The sequence below is a fragment of the Oncorhynchus clarkii genome, chromosome 25, assembly GCF_045791955.1.
Source record: "Oncorhynchus clarkii lewisi isolate Uvic-CL-2024 chromosome 25, UVic_Ocla_1.0, whole genome shotgun sequence".
NCBI lineage: Eukaryota > Metazoa > Chordata > Actinopteri > Salmoniformes > Salmonidae > Oncorhynchus > Oncorhynchus clarkii.
Genome location: NC_092171.1, coordinates 14,753,271 through 14,767,719, shown reverse-complemented (window position 1 = coordinate 14,767,719; position 14,449 = coordinate 14,753,271). Strand labels below are relative to the sequence as shown.

The 14,449-nt window shown below is 41.8% G+C and overlaps 1 protein-coding gene across 3 annotated transcripts in view; it reads left to right on the top strand.

Annotated features, from left to right (window-relative positions):
* LOC139383525 (connector enhancer of kinase suppressor of ras 3-like) overlaps positions 1-14,449 on the top strand; it is a 73,763-nt gene that overhangs the window by 56,807 nt on the left and 2,507 nt on the right. For all 3 annotated transcript variants that reach the window (XM_071128092.1, XM_071128093.1, XM_071128094.1), the window contains 10 exons: positions 1,692-1,729; positions 3,156-3,198; positions 9,404-9,457; positions 10,011-10,050; positions 12,503-12,672; positions 13,001-13,074; positions 13,322-13,393; positions 13,492-13,553; positions 13,704-13,822; positions 14,007-14,361. In XM_071128092.1, the coding sequence (XP_070984193.1) occupies positions 1,692-1,729; positions 3,156-3,198; positions 9,404-9,457; positions 10,011-10,050; positions 12,503-12,672; positions 13,001-13,074; positions 13,322-13,393; positions 13,492-13,553; positions 13,704-13,822; positions 14,007-14,361 (1,027 nt within the window). The remainder of the gene's footprint in view (positions 1-1,691; positions 1,730-3,155; positions 3,199-9,403; positions 9,458-10,010; positions 10,051-12,502; positions 12,673-13,000; positions 13,075-13,321; positions 13,394-13,491; positions 13,554-13,703; positions 13,823-14,006; positions 14,362-14,449) is intronic.

Genomic DNA, 14,449 nt, shown 5'->3' with positions numbered 1-14,449 from the left:
TGCATTGGCGAGTGACAAAATACTGTTTCGACGTACCAGTGATTTTATTTTCCCTGTGTTCAAAGCCATGCACTCTTCTCTGTACTGTCCCATGGCCTGCCTTGTTCTGGAGGCTGTATACACACTGCTCTGTGATCACCCTGCTCAAAGGATGCTCACAGCTGTTTGCCGACAATTAGCCGTGTGAACAAAGATGTGTAGGTTAAATATGTTTCTGGAGTCACTGGCTAGAAAGTCTTCTGTAATCAGCACAGATAGCCTAGCGAGATACTATGGATAGCTTATAACAAGAGTTAAAACACGAGTTTAACTGACAGTGTTATTAAATACCACGATGTCACAATGTTTTTTGTTTTTTTTTAAATACAATTGTACCTTTTTATCTGCCTTTTGTAACATTTCGATAGTATGTTATTAAAGGTGCAGTTGATTCCAGTTTTAATTTGTTTTGTCTTTATTTTAGTGTTTTTTTTTTACTGACGAACTAGATAAAATGTATTGTTATATTGGTACTTGTCCAAAACCTCTGAGTGTTAGTTAGAATTGTCACTTTCAGTGTCTGTATTCACCATAGAGGAGCACTTCAGGGGCATGAACCTATTCCGGACTCTGGCCTAATTTGCTTGACCTTTGAGAATGAACTCTACTTCTGTTTTCGAAGCATGTGGTGAAACTGGATAGCCAAGCTAAAGTTACATTCTCCCTCTGTCTCTGTGGCCATGCTTATTATGCAACTGCATTTAAAACAAACTTAAATGAACATATGTTCTACTTAGGGAGAATTATGTATATGTCTTATTGGACTGTCAAGATATCTTGCTTGACATATGCAGCCTTTTAACCTCTGTATGCCTTCACCGACATCTGAATTGCACGCGAGTCCTTCGCGTTATTTTATTTGTTACATTTCATCCAAAAAAACTGGCAGACCAATTGTATTTAAATCATAACACTAGAAAAGAACAACACTGACTTTGGCACATTTCTAATTCAAAATAAAAGGAATTATTCATTCATCTCCCTGCCCCTCTGCCTCTTTCTGTTTCCCTGCATGATTTTACTGGTTGTCTGGGGGCCACCTGTTAATGATCTAACGTCTCTTCTTCCAAACCTTCTCTGAGCCATGCCCTGCCCTAGCCTGCCCAGCTATGATAACCTGCCGTCCTTACTAATCTGCATGTGCTGAGTGTCTGTGGTGGAACATTATACCACCTGATCTTTGCTGCTTCTCCCTGCTATATTTACCTGCGTCTAACAAAAGCCACAGCCTTGCATGATGTTGATGTGAAAAGGGAAAGATGTATGTTGACAGATTTGCCCTCTTCTATTCACCATTTTCTTTGCAGGAGAATTGTTGGTGGGTTCAGTGACATGCTCCCTACTTTCTTTATATATGCAATAAGCTTTGGGGAAAATCAGCGATTGTTTCATGCACTTAACACATTAGTAAATCAACACTGATAGGAATTAGCTGCTTAGGTGTTATGTCATTAAAACATCAAGGATTTACTTGAATATCCAATTCTGGGGCTACTGTAGAGCAGCTCTTGCCTCCATTGCCTTTCAATGATCTGAGCAAGACAATCTAATGTGGTAACCAACCCACAAGCCTGAAGATCCAGGGAAAGTGGCCAATTTGGTCAGTGCTGGGTAATGAATGAGTTAATTCTCTGTGTCCGTCACTCACACAGGTGTCCGACTGGTGCTCCAGCAGTGGCTTCCTCAACAGGTGGGTCACTCATCTGACTCCTAGTCAACCATAACTCGCAACACAACCCATTCTCATTTACAACCCATTCTCACTTAGTTGCGCTGTACTGTAAGCATGTGATGTATGAAGTCTATATGTCAAATGGGATATGCTGGAGGGGTATAGTTTAAATACGCCTCATAGTTGGTGTCATCTCATTTATGGAGCCACCAGTCAGTCAGGGAGTAGTGGCATGTTTTAACCAGGGGGTTGGGTGGGTGGTCTGAACTGGATTTTAACAACTAGTGAAAGTATGTGGTAGAAAACGAACCTCCGTCTCAGAGGACCAGACAAGATGCACTACTGGGAGACATGCTAGACCACAGACAGACAGGGCCTCAAATAGCATTACAACCTCAAGCATGACATTCTTCAAATGAGTAAGACCTAGAAGGAATGGGTCAGATCCTTCTGTTTGGAAATAGAGGGCTCTGAATGAGGCCAGTTCCTATTTGGGGATTTTAAATCATTCAAGACATCTGATTCCCCTTATTGAAATCAAATTAACCTCACTTGGATGACGTCCTACAAGAGGCATCCAAAATGACGGGGTATGACAAATTAGGATTTTCCATCTGCTCCAACCTACTGACTGTGACAATGGAGGGAACAGTCACCCCCTTCTGTTTGGTAGAGGTTCCATGGCCTTTCATTGAAACACATTAAAATACTTGATTATGGATATTCGATATGTTTAGGACACTCAAAAGTAGCTAGCTAATCCACTTGCACACACAAAGTGAATTCTTTTCCACAGCCAAAAAGCAGATGAAGGCACATCCACAGAAGTATTAACTCACCAGTATGTCTCAGACATCTTAAACCAACCATATGAGACAGCAAATCCAGACCTTTTACCTCTAACTCTGCAGGGAAAGATGTAAGCAATTGACAGACAGGAAAAACAAGTGAAGACGACTTCATTCCCTGAAATTGCAGGGCGAGGCCTGTAACCTGCTGACGTAAATCTATGTATTTTGAGAATTGACCGATAGCTATCTGCGTACCATACTGAAGTGGCTGCCTGATATATCACCACTGTCCCGACACAGACAGAAAATAACTGCCCTATTACATGCCACAAGATCCATTTTATTGCAGCAAATTATATATGAAGGTTAACTGAAATGGAACCAAGATAATGAGTGCCTATGTATGAGCCAAGGATGCACTAAGTATGTGTTCTAGATGTTTTACTTACTGTATTTGTCATCCCCAAACCTAAATGGTACAGTAAGTGACTCTGTGGTATGTTGAGGTTGGTGCAGAGGGTAGAATGAGTGGTTTTATCTAGTCAATGTAACCCTTTTGCCCACAGACTAAATTTGTCATTGGTCTAGACTAGATTAAACACTAGATGCTTTGTTTCCTAATCTTGCCTCATTCTTTCCTCTCTCCTCCTCAGATACAGCCAACCTCATAATCGAACCTGGTCCTTCTCTCAAGCGGTAAGGACATAATCTGTCTTGTGTCCATAAACTCAGTCTCCACTCCACTGGTTCAGAGTGGCTCCTCTTGGCTCCGTGTCTCCATCCTCACTTCCCAATCCCCCATGATCCTGTTCATCTACACACACACAGTGGTGATGAGAAGCCCTAAGTACTCTTGGATGAATGAAACACACAGACTTAGCATTGTTTACACAATTCAATAAACAATGATAAGATATGGCAAAATTATAAATCTCTATCAATTAAAGGGTCGTTTTTGAGGTCCAGTGGTTCGGAGAACAGACTACTGAGGTGTTTGCACCATGTGTCCCTCCCTTTAACCGCAGTTGAGAGAGAGAGATAATCTATCTCCTCCTGCTATGTGAGGAATGTCTCTGGCCTCTGAGACAATCCCATTATATCACACAGATAAGACATTGAACTAGAGGCGTGGTACATATACTCAACCACTGACACAAAACTATCCTCTATATTCTTTATGGTCTTCTTCATTACAATCTTGAGCCATTTCATTGCCAGTCAATATCAGTTAATAGCTAACCATGAACGTGGCCATTCTGAAGGCTATTATCAGCAGCTGGACATAACCCATAGCCTCAAAAAGGAGCCATAGTGGAAATTGATCTGTCCCTTACTGGCCATGACCGATGTGGGCATTGGATTACCTGGCTGGGGGATACCTGAACATTCAGCGGCCAAGCCTCTGGGAATCACTTTCCTGCCTCCTCTCCTCCTGTCATATCCCAGAGAACCATGTTAATGCCAGTCCCTGTGTCATACTTGTCATACTTAGCAGGCATACACATCCATGGGGTCAGATATGTGGCCACAGAGCAGCTAGTGACAAAGGAACAAATCACTACTCCACAGGTTCATGATCTCCGAGACTTATTGTGCACAAACAAGAAAACCTTGAAATAAAAGTCAAGCCTTTGTCAAGGCACAGGGAGAGCGAGAAAGTGGTGCTATAGACATACATTACTTTTTTTTTTTAATTCCTCTGAATAATTTCAGAAGGAGTGTGGAATCATGTACAGTGACGTGAAAAATATTTGCTCCCTTTTTAATGTTCTCTAAATTGCTGAACATTTTCATACTGAATGTTATCAGATGTTCAACCAAAACCTAATATTAGATAAATGGAACCTGAGTGAACAAATACCACAACAATTACATACTTATTTCATAAATAACGTTATACAACACCCAATGCCCGTGTGAAAAAGTAATTGCCCCCTTATATTCAATAATTGGTTGTGCCACCTTTAGCTGCAATGACTCCAACCAAACGCTTCCTGTAGTTGATCAGTCTCTCACGTCACTGTGGAGGAATTTTAGCCCACTCTTGCATGCAGAACTGCTTTAACTCAGCAACATTTGTGGGTTTTCAAGCATGAACTGCTTGTTCCTGCCACAACATCTCAACTGGAATTGGGTCTGGACTTGACTAGACCAATCCAAAACTTTCTAATTTGTTTATTTTTAACCATTTTCATGTAGACTTGATTGTGTGTTTTGGATCATTGTCTTGCTGCATGACAGAGGAAATATAGAAAATCAGAAAGGGAGCAAATGCTTTTTCACGGGACTGTACGGTATGTAGGTGAGAGTGAGAATATTTATTGCTCAGTGAATTATGGACCACTGCAGTACTCAGAGTTAAAGGTCCAATGCAGCTGTTTTTATCTCGATATCAAATCATTTCTGGGTAACAGAAATTATTGTTTTCAATTAAAATTGTCAAAAAAAAATTAAAAATTGCTTCTTAGCAAATAGCAAATTCTCAAGCAAGAATGTTGCTAGGACTGTCTGGGAGGGGTCTGAGTGGGGAGGGGAAACTGAAAACTAGCTGTTATTGCTGGTGACATCACCAGGCAGACCAAAACTCCATCTCACCAAAGCAGGCTGAAATTTCATGTGGTCTTTCCATCCCAACAAAACAGGCTGGACCTCACGTTTTAGACTGCACTGGATCTTTAAATCAATTTGTCAACTGTGCTTACCGCGGGGGTTGAGCCACAGTGTGAGGCAACAGTGCAATTGCCATAAACAGGGTCTTACAGCGCATTGGGGCCTTTGCCAATCTCCTGTAGTCGCAGCACACTGAGCAGTGTAAAGAACCTGATACCAGCTCTGCGGCCCGAGGCCCTGGCCCAGCGTGAGAGACCCCGAGTAAAGAATGGCCACTCTTGTGTCTGCCAGTGAAACCCCCTCGCTCCTCTTGCTCTGGAGCAGGGCTTGGGGGATATTAGTTAAGTGCTGTGACAATTCTCAGCATGGAACATGATGGGAGATTTAGTCCACAATGGTGTGACGAATCCACATTCCCAGGAAGTCTATTGGGCTCTGACATGAGTGGTGGAGAGCTTACCTTATTTCCCCCACTGTGCCTTTTCATGTACCAAAACAATACTCTGTGCTAAATCATTCTAATGTGACATGCTTAGACTTTTGTTCTAGAATGAATGAGAACAATAGGAACAGAATTGAGTGTAAATCTTTAAATACCATCTTTCTATCCATTTCAAAAGCCATGGCCCAGATGATTGTAACTTGGTGATGACAATGGTGTTACTTGATATGGATGAGAGGGGGGATGTGAGAAATATAGAGAGAATGATAGAGAGACAGGAGGAGAGAGGGTAGAGGGAGAGCGAGAGAAAGGAGAATGTCCCTGTAGTTTACCTGTCACTGTATGGGCACAGTGGGGCATGTCAGGACTCAGGAGCCCCATGAGGGTTGAGGTCCGGGGGGAGACAGAGAGAGCTGTCCTCTCCAGGTCCAGGAATGTGTCTAGTTTACCACTAGTGTTCTATCACAGGGAGAACCCACCACATCCGATCCTCTTAGCAGATAGCAGCTACCACCCACAAACATTATAGCCACTGTCAGAGCTCTAGACAAATGTTATGGCTACAGGTTCTGCTCCCAACAGGGAGAAAAGAGTGTTGATAGCCATGCTGCAGGCTTCTTTAGTTTCCTCTCATATTGCCTCCCAGAAAACCATAAGTGGACCGTGATGTGACACATTTTTCTTTCCTTTTTCCTAAGGCACCTCCGTAATGGTATATTTTGTGAAATTCACTTAATGATGATGGTTTTACCAGTCTGTAATACCAGCATGATTTAATTGTTTAAACAGACTGTGGATATATACACTATATATACAAAAGTATCTGGACACCCCATCAAATTAGTGGATTCGGCTATTTCAGCCACACCTATTACACACAGGTGTATAACATTGAGCACACCGCCATGCAATCTCCATAGACAAACATTGGCAGTACAATGGCCTTACTGAAGAGCTCAGTGACTTTTGACATGGCAACGTCACAGGATGTCACCTTTCCAACAAGTCAGTTCTTTAAATTTCTGCCCTGCTAGAGCTGCCCCAGTCAACTGTAAGTGCTGTTATTGTCAGTGGTGGAAAAGATACCTTAATAGAAAATGACTCAAGTAAAAGTGAAAGTCATCCAGAAAAATACTACTTGAGTAAAAGTCTAAAAGTATTTGTTTTTAAATATACTGAAGTGCCAAAAGTAAATGGAATTGTTAAAATGTACTTAAGTATCAAAAGTAAAAGTATAAGCCATTTAACATTCCTTAAATTAAGCAAACCAGATGGCACCATTGTCTTTTTTTATTTGTATTGACAGATAGCCAGGGGCACACTCCAACACTCAGACATAATTTACAAACAAAGTATTTGTGTTTAGTGAGTCCACCAGATCAGAGGCAGTAGGGATGATCAGGAATGTTCTCTTGATACGTGTGTGAATTGGATAATTTTCCTGTCAAAATGTGAAGAGTACTTTTGGGGTTCAGGGAAAATGTATGGAGTAAAAAGTACATTATTTTATTTAGGAATGTAGTGAAGTAAAAGTAAAAGTTGGGAAAAATATAAACAAAGTACAGATACCCCAAAAAACGACTTAAGTAGTACTTTAAAGTATTTTTACTGAAGTACTTTACACTACTGATTATTGTGAAGTGGAAACATCTAGGAGAAACAACGACTCAGCCGCAAAGTGGTAGACCAGACAAGCTCACAGAATGGTACCGCTGAAGCGTGTAGCGAGTTCAAATGAACTGTCCTCTTCATGGTTTGGGCTAAGCCCCTTACTTCCAGTGAAGGGAAATCTTAACACTACAGCATACAATTACATTCTAGACGATTCTGTGCGTCCAACTTTGTAGCAACAAAGGGGAAGGCCCTTTTCTGTTTCAGCATGACAATGTCCGTGTGCACAAAGCAAGGTCCATACAGAAATGTTTTGTTGTGATTGGTGTGTAAGAACTTGACTGGCCTGCACAGAGCCCTGACCTCAACGCCATGGAACACCTTTGGGATGAATTGGAATGCCGACTGCAAGCCAGGCCTAATTGCCCAACATCAGTGCCCAACCTCACAAATGCTCTTGTGGCTGAATGGGAACAAGTCCCAGCAACATCTTGTGGAATGTCTTCCAAGAAGAGTGGAGGCTGTTATAGCAACAAAGGGGATGCCAACTCCATATTAACGCCATGATTTTGGAATGAGATGTTCAACTAGCAGGTGTCCAAATACATGTAGTGTATATAGTCAACAGCAAGAGTCTGTGACAATTCAACGAATGTCATGTCAAGAGGTTTGATGAACAGGTGTGACCTACAATCTCATTTCCATATTTGATGCGCTAGAGTGACATCTAGTGGTTATTGGGTTACGGTGCATACTTTAACTCGACGGACAACTTCAGACTCACTGCTACTATTATTGCAACCTAATGTTCACCAAAGTTATAGCGGGGATTCGCCGTTGTAAGCGCAAGTTGTCCTTCAACAGAGACGTTATCCGCACTAAAATACGTATTTTCATATCTAAATTGCAGGTATGTTTCAGGGTGATTTTCGAGGGCTAGACTATCACCTTAATGTTTGAAGACAAACTGTGTTTTTCGTTTACCTACACGTTTTTTTTAAACTAACACAAACACAGAGCTTGAGTCAATCAATTTAACCTGTCAATCCATCAAAGAAAGACACATTTTGAGTAAACGGTTATAGGCCTACATGACTTCCCTGAACCCCGTTCAGTCCAGCTAGTCTTTTAAAATCATTTTGTTTTTGTGATATCTGATTCTTGTTTAGTTCCAATCATGGCAGATATTTGGTGCGGACGCATTTGAATCCTGAACTCTTGATCTGTCTGATGTGGCATTCTGCTTCAGTCAGTACTCACAGTTCTTGATGCGCTGTTAAACTGGTTATATTATTTATGTCATCTGATAACAGGTGCAGTTAGTTCATACTGCTGCGGTTGTGGTTATAGTGTGATGAAGGATCACAGTCATCAGCTGGCTAACAAAACATGTTGCTGACTGAGATGCAAGTGTGTTGAGCAAGACGGACAGAGAAGTGTAGCCTAGATATGTTTCTCGTCTTTAGTATGTGTCATTTGGTGAAGACCAGCCTTATGAAGCTGACACTCTTAATATATGACTAACCTCTTTTGAAAGCAACAGATACTGATTTATCAGGGATTCATCTAGACTTAATGAATATGTATATTGTTCTTTCATTGCAGCGTTTTGGAACTGTGTGGTAGGAATGTGTATTTTGAGCTACCAGTTCTTTCAAAAATCTAGTGTCAAATTGGAGGCATTTTCTTTGTCCATCCATGGACTATGGCTACATCATGACCATGGACCTGGAAAGAGTTAGTTTGCATGTTTTTATCAGCTGATGTGACCTACATTTTGGTTTGTGTGGCTCCAGGGTCTGAGGGTCCCTCCATCAGACTCGTCAATGTTCTCCGTGAGGAACGCAGTCCCCCTGAGGAGGTTTTCTAGGAGGAAGTTTGTCAATAATGCCAATGTGAAGGAAACTGTTTCTCAATGTCAGTGACAATGTCAGTTTGGTTTGAAGACATTATGGGTCGTAGTCTGTTATAAAAAGGGCTGACTACAATCTTGTGCAAGTTCACTTATGAAGACTAAATGCAATGTACAAGGGTCATGCTATAAATGGACACCAACTCATCCATGATGCAAAGCAGTTCCCCCTTTTCTCTAAATCAGAAGAGATGTCAAAGTGGACCCTTTGAGACTTGAAGTATTGTACTCAGTCTATTCATTTAACATGGGGGTAAATAATGTTTTGAATTGAAAGGTCTGTCGATAAACTGAAAAGTTATCTCTCTCTCTCTCCCTACCTGCAGGCTGCCTTCCCTATATCTCTGGCTCCCTCCATGGCAGGTGATGACTACAACCCTGTAAGTACTGGAGATTATCTATAGGTCTCTTATATGTTATTACGGATGTTTTTTTTTTATAATGGCCATTTTTTTTCCTGAAACAGGCAGTAGTCACAAATTGCGTCTGCAATTCCTTTCTCATATGGTGTCATCATTACAGCTTCCTCAGAGATCTCACAAGATATAGTAGTGGAGATTCAGCAACTCTTGGAGGACAATGGAATTAAATAAAAAGCTTATTTATTGTTTTAAAAAAGTACTGTGATTATATATATATATATATATACACACACACACACACATATACATTTTTAAGTTGGCAAACCACTGTTATACTTGATTGCTTGTGACTACTGCAGAGAGAGAGAGAGAGAGAGAGAGAGAGACACACACACACACACACACACACGAGTGACACTGGTGGTGTGAAACAGGATGTTTCAAAGACTATAGCTGAGGTAGGGTGAGGGACTGTCTGATCGAGCTGCACTGTCTGGGGAAGCTCTACCTTCAATCACCCATCTCGTGAACTAGGGACTATCTGACCTCTCACTACCTTCTGTTCTATCAGGTTTCCCTGAGACAGAAACCCAAGAGGAAGACTCGAGGAGGTAAGTTGGTGTCCAGGCCTGATTCTGCTGCCTGCCTGCTTGCTGTCTGTGCCCTCAACTGTAATTTATCCCCACTGATTTGGGCGTGTGTGAAGTGTCAGGACGATTAGAGTGTCTGTGTGGAGGGTTGTGTTGATAATGCCGTAGACCTTTATACTTGTATACACGCTGAAAATTGCAGATCTGGGCACTGATAAACGTCTAAATTGGAATGCAGTGGTTGTACAGTAACATGCTATAAATGACGTCAGAGCTTAGGCTCTGTGATTGGGTTTTGACTGACAGCTGTTCTGAACTTAGTCCCCCTCCCTCCTGTTAATTGGGCAACTTTTCCAAATGTTTTGTTGTCTAAGGGAAATGCTGTAAATTTAAGAGGACTCCATCTATTTTAAAAGATCAGACGTTGAGGATTGTATTGAATACTGCTTTGAGTCCAAATGTACAATTCACATTTCCATATCATAAAACCCATGTCGTATACAGTGTCACCGTTTATGATCCCCATGATTGGTGTAGAGTTGGCGTCATACCCTGGGTTGTTCTGAACAGAATGAGCCTGTTTGTCTATTGTGAAGAGAATTTGCTGCGGAAAAAGCACCTGAATGCACTCATGACTCGTTTCTATGCGCACCAAAATGATCTGTTTCTATGAATTGCCTTGTGAAAGTCTAACACTGTAAGGTCATATTTTATAACTTAGCTAGTCATGTTGGCAATAGAACAAGCTTTTAAATGATGCCCACCTGACCCAGATTGCAATTGATAATGGGATGTTTTTGGATTGCTTAAACAACAACAGTAATTGTGTGATTGCAGGGCTGTGTTCAAAACAACTACAAGTGTGCTTGCTCTAGTTCCTCAACGGCACAGCTAGGAGAACAAAAAAAAAAGACTTGTTTGTAGACTCTTCTTTGAGTCATAAAAGAGCATTGAAATTATTTAGGAACTGTGCACACTTTGGAGAGGTGTGTGACCACTTGGAGACACCAGTTAGTCCTCTCAACCCCATGTCATGTTTGGGGTTTATGTTACACCTACCCCACATTTTCCAGGAATGTTACTGAATGTATCCAGAGTATTTTATGATTTAGTTATCAACAAATGCGCAGGTGCTGTTGAACTGTTGTGTCCTGAACTGTCGTCTAATGATATTCCCATTATCTCCAAACTATTTCCTTTCAATTGCTACCATGCTTTTCATATGTCTTCTGGAAGAAACATTTCAATTTAGCCCTATCTCTAAAGGCCAATTTCCACTAGTGTAAAAGGTTAAGAACAGGCTCAGCAAGATATTCCAATATTATTAGCCTTTATGGGCAGTTACTGTATGCTGAGCAGTCTGTGCTTCATTGTGTGTGATAAACAGGTAACTGCCAAAGTAATGGATACACTGAGGGATAAAAAGTATATTGAAAACAGGTGCTTCCACACTTGCAGTTATTGACTTAAGGAAAGGAATTATCATCCAATCATGCTTAGGGCCATGTATAAAAATGCTGGGCAGGTGATTATTTTGCCCTGCAAAAAAAGTAAATTTTTATTGTCACATACACCAGATAGGTGCAGGGAAATGCATTGTTTTACAGGGTCAGTCATACTAGTACGGCACCCCTGGAGCAAATTATGGTTAAGTGCCTTGCTCAAGGGCACATCGAACCGATTTTTCAACTTGTCGGCTCGGGTATTCGACCCAATGCTCTAACCTGCCATAGCTACCATGGCCATACCCCCATAGGATGACACAAGGCACGAGTGGTCACTGAATGGTTTGATGAGCATAAAAAAAATGTTCAACCATATGCCATGGCCGTCTCAGTCATCAGATCTCAACCCAATTGAACACTTATGAGAGATTCTGGAACGGCGCCTGAGACCGCATTTTCCACCACCATCAACAAAACACCAAATGATGGAATTTCTTGTGGAAGAATGGTGTTGCATCCCTCCAATAGAGTTCCAAACACTTGTAGAATCTATGCCAAGGTGCATTGGAGTTGTTCTGGCTCGTGGTGGCCCAACACTCTACTAAGACACTTTGTTAGTGTTTCCTTCATTTTGGCATTTACCTGTATGCCCTTTGGAATACTTATTTGAAAATGATTTGTCTGACCACCATCTGACACAGGTAGGCTGAAAGAGATTCTGAATCTGCTGTACTTGGAAACTGTAGCTTACAATCAATCAGCAGGTGAACCATAAATCTGTTGAACAAATCTGTTGCGTAGAATGTTCAATTTGGAGTCATTGGACTATTTGAATTATATTGTATCCCTCTGTAAATCGTGGCATTGTAATATTGTTTGTACCTTGCTGAACTTGCTAAAGAGGATTTATTTAACCAATCATAGTGTCATATCAAAATGTCTGCATAGCAATAAAGGTATATTAGAGGGTATATTGTTGCTTTGCAACCACGGTGCATGAATTCAGGAACGATCTCCTCTGTGTTCAGGCAATGTGGCAATGAGCAGACGGAGGGTCTCGGTTAAAGAGCTGGGGGAGTCGGACTACCAGGGCTGGCTCTACAGGAAGAAAGAAGGAAAGGCCTTCCTGGGTTTCAAATGGAAAAAGTACTGGTTTGTGCTGAAGAAGACTTCCCTGTACTGGTACACTACTCAACTGGTGAGTAATACTCATAATTTAACCCTCTATGCTGAGTCATCATATCATTTCCACAGCTGCTTGCTGCCTCTGCTACGTCACTGCTGGGAATTAGTCTGTCTGAGTCTGACATGGTGTTTCCTGGAGCTGAAAGTGTCTGTCAGTTTCTTCTACAGAGGCATGATTACTGGCAAGATGGAGGAATTAATTAAGCCTTTGTTTACCATGAGTCAAAACTAATTTGAGGGAACTAGAAATGGATAAAAGGTTGAATAATGCCTCTTTTCATTGCTTTGAAATACCAATACCTTTTAATGCTAAGAATCTGTCAATCCCATATTATTTTCAGGCAGAGAAAGCAGAGGGATACATTAACCTGACTGACTTCATCATCGACAGAGCCTTGGAGTGCAAGAAAAAATTGTAAGAAACTTGTTTCTTATTTCACTAAATCATGTTGCTGTTTGTGTAAAACTGGTCAATGCATCTATTCCAGGTAATTACTGACCATTTACTGCCACACTTTCAGTTTGACAAGAACGCCCAACTCTCATAATGACAGGAAGTTATAGGTTGCGTGAATGTGTAACTTCCTGAACGCAGTGTAAATGATCGAACGCAAAGTGAGAAACTGAATCATCTGAGTTATGTTCTCCCCTGTCTCTTGCAGTGCCATCAAAGCATGTCACCCGCAAGTCATGATGTTTTACTTTGCAGCTGATACCTACGAGGAGATGAACGTGTAAGTCGCATGAAAAGATTCTAATGTGAGTCATGTTAAGAGTGTCATCATAGAGACAGTGAGGAATGTGACAGTCTCTCTCTGTTTATCTGTTGTAGTTGGTTGAATAAGCTTGGGCTTGCTTCAATACAATACGTACCAACAGAGAGCAACACTGCTGGTAAGCTTTTATGTTGATCAGTCGGCATGATTTATCAGCTGTGGTCCATTCCACCAATCGACTCATTCTGTTCTTTACTACTATTGCCTCAGTATCACTGCTGATATGTGTTTGTCAAGTATGTAGCCTAATGACATTTTGACTGTCCAGAGTGCTACAGTGAGGAAAGTGATCACGAGGAGGCTGAGACGACAGAGGCTCCCCCTCCCCCATACTCTGAGCAGATGAACCAGGGCTCTGTGGATGGTCCACCTGGCAGTGGACATCAGGTCAGTAGGCCGTATGCACCGGGCAGCCGAGTAGGCTCTGGTAATTAAGGCCAGAAGTTTTTCCTAACCGTGTGACGTGACCAAGAAAACCTCTGGGCCCTAGTTACACTGACTTACATACATTTTTTTCTAAGTGTTGAGTATTAACCTTGCTGAACAACCCCTTTATGTTCTTCTCTCTCAGGGTACCCTCCCTCCCCCCTACTCCTCTCCCCTTCCCAGTGAGACCAATGGCTCCTTCTCCTCACCTGTCAGCACAATGACATCACAGAGTTCCGTGTCCTCACTGGCCAAGCATCGTCAGTCCTGGCTGGACCTGGTCTCACAGGCCTCTCCTGTTGTCGGGGAAACGGTGGTGTGCTCTGTGCAGGTCCACACACATCGGCCCCCACATAATCAAGAGAACGAGGGGCCCCTACAGCACCACCAAGAGGCTTCATCCTACCAGGACCCTCCAGGCAGCACAGCCAGGGAGGAGGACTTTAACCCCAGGGAGCAGATAAAGGAGATGGCTGTGCTAGAAATAGGAACAGAAGATGGTGAGAATGCTTTTTTCTTAACGGCTGTTGACTTAAATAAGGGGAACATATTAATCACAATACAAATTGTGAAGGAAAAATATTTGTG